This window comes from Gregarina niphandrodes (assembly GCF_000223845.1).
Source record: "Gregarina niphandrodes unplaced genomic scaffold scaffold00029, whole genome shotgun sequence".
NCBI classification, from domain to species: domain Eukaryota; phylum Apicomplexa; class Conoidasida; order Eugregarinorida; family Gregarinidae; genus Gregarina; species Gregarina niphandrodes.
In genome coordinates this window covers 115,868-118,318 of record NW_011645798.1, presented here as the reverse complement: position 1 = coordinate 118,318, position 2,451 = coordinate 115,868, and the positions used below count along the sequence as shown (strand labels likewise).

Below are 2,451 nucleotides of genomic sequence, written 5' to 3'. Positions count from 1 at the left end.
TAGGTGCTGCGGTGGGCGCGGTGTGTGACGGTTGCGCTATGCCGTGTACGTGATATTGTTTGGTGAGTTTATGGGCACGTTTTATAAACGGACCCGTCGGAGATTCGTGACGACGCAAGTAAGTTTGCGATATGGTTGGTGGTGTTTGGTATTCTGGCTGGCACGGCATCATTGATGCGTTTAGGATGTATGTTATCGAACTCATACTATATTACGGAGTTGCTTCGAGTGAGAGTTGTGGAGTCATTTCTGCATCAAGAAATAGGTTTCTTTGACAACACCAAGAAGGCCGGAGGGGCTTACCTGGCAGACGTTGTAGCAGCAGATCCTAAGTTGGTTGCAACGAATGTGTGTAATAATATGGTGATAATTATTAGTACCATTTCCGCGTTGACAGCCGCACTCATTGTTGGATTTATTGCAAGTCCGAAGCTGGCAGGAGTGGCCATCGCCACATTCGTGTTCATGGCTCCAGGAGCAGTGTTAGAATCTCAGGTGACTATGAGTGGAGACAGCAGCTCGCTATCGGAGGAAGACATTGCACGTGGTGAAGTGGACGTGGATACGACGGCTTACATATTATTGGAGTCTATGCAGAACATTAAGACAGTACAAGCATATTCTCTTCAGGAACTAATGTTGGACCGTTACTGCAAGTTGTTGCATGAAGAGATGATTCAAGGATACAAGCGGGGCGCAGTCACAGGTGCTGCCTGGGGATTAAGCCAGTTCCTCCAGTTCGCATGTCAAGCCGTACTCATGTGGTATGGTGCCCGTCTTGTTTCCAACGGTGAGTTGGACACCTCCGGTATGATGCGCGGTTCGCTGTCGTTGATGATGGCCGCCATGTCTCTGGGAATGAACGCCATGTTTGCGGGAGACTACGGAGCGGCCAAGAAAGCGGCTTCACGACTGTACGAGCTCATGGACAGATCTTCCCGTGTAGATTCCCGAGATGCAAGCGGACAACATATTCTGGCACTCAAGGACTCCATCGACTTAGAAGGCATCCACTTCCGATACCCCATGCGCATTGACCAGCCCGTATACAACGGCGTATCATTCTCAATCAAAAGCGGAGAAACCGTCGCACTCGTAGGCGCCTCTGGGTGCGGAAAAAGCACTGCGATTCAGTTAATTCAGCGTTTCTACGTCCTGGATAATGACGTCTATTTCAACGCCGTCGGGAAACCCCTAAAAGGCGAAGCCGGTAGCGGCACAATTAGGGTAGACAACACGCCAATCGATCAACTAAATGTCCAGGCGTGGCGACGGTGCATCGGCTTCGTCCAACAGGAACCGGTCTTGTTCACCACCAGCGTTAAAGAGAATATTGCTCTGGGACGCTTTGGCGAAGACGTCGATCAAACCGACATCGAAAACGCCGCAAAAATGGCCAACGCTCATAATTTCATTGAGCAATTTGAAGACAGATACGACACAAATGTTGGTAAAAGAGGCGGGCAACTGTCCGGGGGGCAGAAGCAACGAGTCGCAATCGCCAGAGCCCTGGTTCGAAACCCATCGGTCCTCATTTTGGACGAAGCCACCAGCGCCCTCGACGCCGAATCGGAACGCGTCGTGCAAGCTGCCCTAGACCAGGTCATCGAACAAGGAGGCCGGACTACCATCGTCATTGCTCACAGACTCAGCACCATTAGGAAGGCCAATAAGATCGTCGTCCTACTCAACGACGGAAATGGAAGCAAAGTCGTCGAAATGGGCACACATGATGAACTCATCCGCATTCAAGATGGAGTGTACTCCAGACTAGCTCAACTTGCCATGTAGCGTCCCCCGTTCGAGTCCAAGGCCAAGTCCTGTACACCGGGCTGCAGCGTTTATAGTACTTCGTGGCACGGTATTATCCGGTACAGCGTTATCCGATGTCGATCGGGATGAACCAGAGACTTTGCTTGCTGCCGGCACCATGAAGTAGGCCGCTGGGCCGCCTCTCGATGTTGATTGCAGCACACCGTCTCGCATAGGTTGTCCGACGAACGTTTTTGAAGACAATTAATTAGGCTGACGACCAAGGAGTTGGTACTAATTGTTTTAAAACTACATGTGTTGGTAGTGGCCACACACTCGTGTCTGACCGTGCAGAGTGTGTGACTGATTCACACAAACTCGTGTCTTCAAATTTTGGTGCAAAAATTGCTCTGCGGGTTTCTCAGACCAACCGGGCTTTGTCCAGGCGAACAAGAAAGGTCCTGACGGCAACACCCAGACGTCCACCACGACGAGTGCGTCCCGCTCGCGCGTGACATTCTCCAATCCGGATTCCCGAGCAAGTTCAGTTCAGTCGCCTGGTTCTTCTTGCATTCCCAAGAGGAGGTTTTAGAACGGGGCCTTCAACTGGTGGGAGGCGCCTGCCTCGAACCCCCGACCTGACGCTTGCCCGGATGTTGGCCTTCCACACAGACGTTGGCCACACATTCTCTCTCACAG

The 2,451-nt window shown here is 51.7% G+C and overlaps 1 protein-coding gene across 1 annotated transcript; it reads left to right on the top strand.

Moving 5' to 3' along the window:
- Window positions 1–189: 189 nt before the first annotated feature.
- Window positions 190–1,791, top strand: GNI_122210 (transporter ATP-binding cassette domain protein; the record flags this gene model as incomplete). Its single annotated transcript, XM_011133574.1, has 1 exon — window positions 190–1,791. One exon carries the CDS (start codon window positions 190–192, stop codon window positions 1,789–1,791), a length of 1,602 nt encoding a protein of 533 aa, XP_011131876.1.
- Between the last annotated feature and the right edge of the window lie 660 nt (window positions 1,792–2,451).